This window comes from Lactuca serriola, chromosome 1, assembly GCF_051521515.1.
Source record: "Lactuca serriola cultivar US96UC23 chromosome 1, Lser_US96UC23_V15, whole genome shotgun sequence".
In the NCBI taxonomy this organism is placed as follows: Eukaryota; Viridiplantae; Streptophyta; class Magnoliopsida; order Asterales; family Asteraceae; genus Lactuca; species Lactuca serriola.
Genome location: NC_136408.1, coordinates 62788412 through 62789980, shown reverse-complemented (window position 1 = coordinate 62789980; position 1569 = coordinate 62788412). Strand labels below are relative to the sequence as shown.

At 38.9% G+C, this 1569-nt stretch overlaps 1 protein-coding gene across 1 annotated transcript; it reads left to right on the top strand.

The window, feature by feature from the left end:
- The first annotated feature begins 495 nt into the window (after window positions 1-495).
- On the top strand, window positions 496-1343 carry HRD (Integrase-type DNA-binding superfamily protein). The gene has a single exon (XM_079015851.1). The coding sequence runs from the start codon at window positions 580-582 to the stop codon at window positions 1186-1188; it is 609 nt and encodes a 202-aa protein (XP_078871977.1). The 5' UTR covers window positions 496-579; the 3' UTR covers window positions 1189-1343.
- The last annotated feature ends 226 nt before the right edge of the window (window positions 1344-1569 follow it).

Genomic DNA, 1569 nt, shown 5'->3' with positions numbered 1-1569 from the left:
ATATATATATATATATATATATATATATATCATTGACTAATATACTATGCACTGATGAGCTTATGCGTTGTCAAAATGGACAAAAGGTTACTCAAACATCTTTTGAGAAACTAAATTGTACTTGATAAGACGTTCACATGAGTTGCACACAGCATTTTTCATACAAGTGGTAGTTTGTGCTATATGTTTTAACAGTTAAATAACTGTTGCCACATAGACGATGTTTTTGCAAAAATACCTAGAAATTCATTCTTGTGCATATTTTAAAGCTGAGAAAGGAATGGTCCAAGGGCTAATATGCGAAAGTCATCAATCTTGGAAGCGGTGAAGTGTAATTACCGAAGTGCCTATCAAGTATCAACCCGTCATATCGCACCTCTAATGTCACACTCTAGCCCATAAATATTGATTGCAACTATATGGTACTGGGATTGATATTGCTATTTAGCTTTTGGAACTACATCATCCGAATTTTTGCCTTACACCTCAAAACCTCACAAACGCAGTTCATCTCCTACTGGTTTGCAATTGTCGTTCCTAAACCCTAAACAGTTCGCGATAATCCCTATATATATTTGCATGGCTACGCTGGTGATCTTCATCCCCAAACACAGTTCTATATTTTCATGCAAGCATCTAAGACGAAAAGGAATGTGGAAAAATGAAACTATTTCTCCTTCTGCAAGTTCTTCTGGAAAACACCCGAAATATCGGGGAGTAAGGCAAAGAAGAAGTAGTGGGAAATGGGTTTCAGAAATCCGGGAGCCTAAGTCACCAAATCGTATTTGGCTTGGTACATTTCCCACTCCTGAAATGGCTGCGGTGGCCTATGATGTAGCAGCACTGGCGCTCAAAGGTGGAGGTGCTGAGCTTAACTTCCCAAATTCAGCAACTTCATTGCCTGTGCCAGCTTCTTCCGCCCCACGTGACATCCAAGAAGCTGCTGCTAGAGCAGCTGGAGCAGCAGGTGCAGCAATGGATGCTTTCCTGGGTGCTCATGGTAGTGGTGTAGCTACAGTCGATCAGCCATTGATTGGAGGGGGTGGGTTTGTGGATGAAGATATGATATTTGATATGCCCAATGTACTTGCGAACATGGCTGAAGGGATGCTTCTTAGCCCTCCCCGATTTGACTTTCATAGCGAAGAGGCTGCAGGAAACTCAATGGATCATGATTTGTGGAATTAATTTCTGCAGTCACTATATATGCATATTATTCATGTATCGTATATGCAAGTCCTAGTCCGCAGTCGCCACCAATATAGTAACTATATAAGAATAATATGGCGATGCTTGAAGGCTATTGTTATAAACTAGAGCTTGAAAGTGTAAAATTTATGTGTTGGAAGTTTTTCATATTTGAAGTATTGATTTTATAGTGCGACACCTCTATCTAAATGACTTGAAGATCAGATAATTAAGATTTGAGAATCTGAAAAGGAACATGAACGCTTAATCTTCAATTCAAAGTTTTACCAATAACTTAGGTGTTCATGATCTTTCAAATAAAAGAAAAAAAAATGAAAAAGGGCATGCAGAGACTTTAGGCGTTTGGTCAATGGATTAATA

What these genes read in the sequence shown, in the direction of transcription:
- HRD (XM_079015851.1), top strand. Translation starts at nt 580, where the DNA reads ATGGCTACGCTGGTGATCTTCATCCCCAAACACAGTTCTATATTTTCA.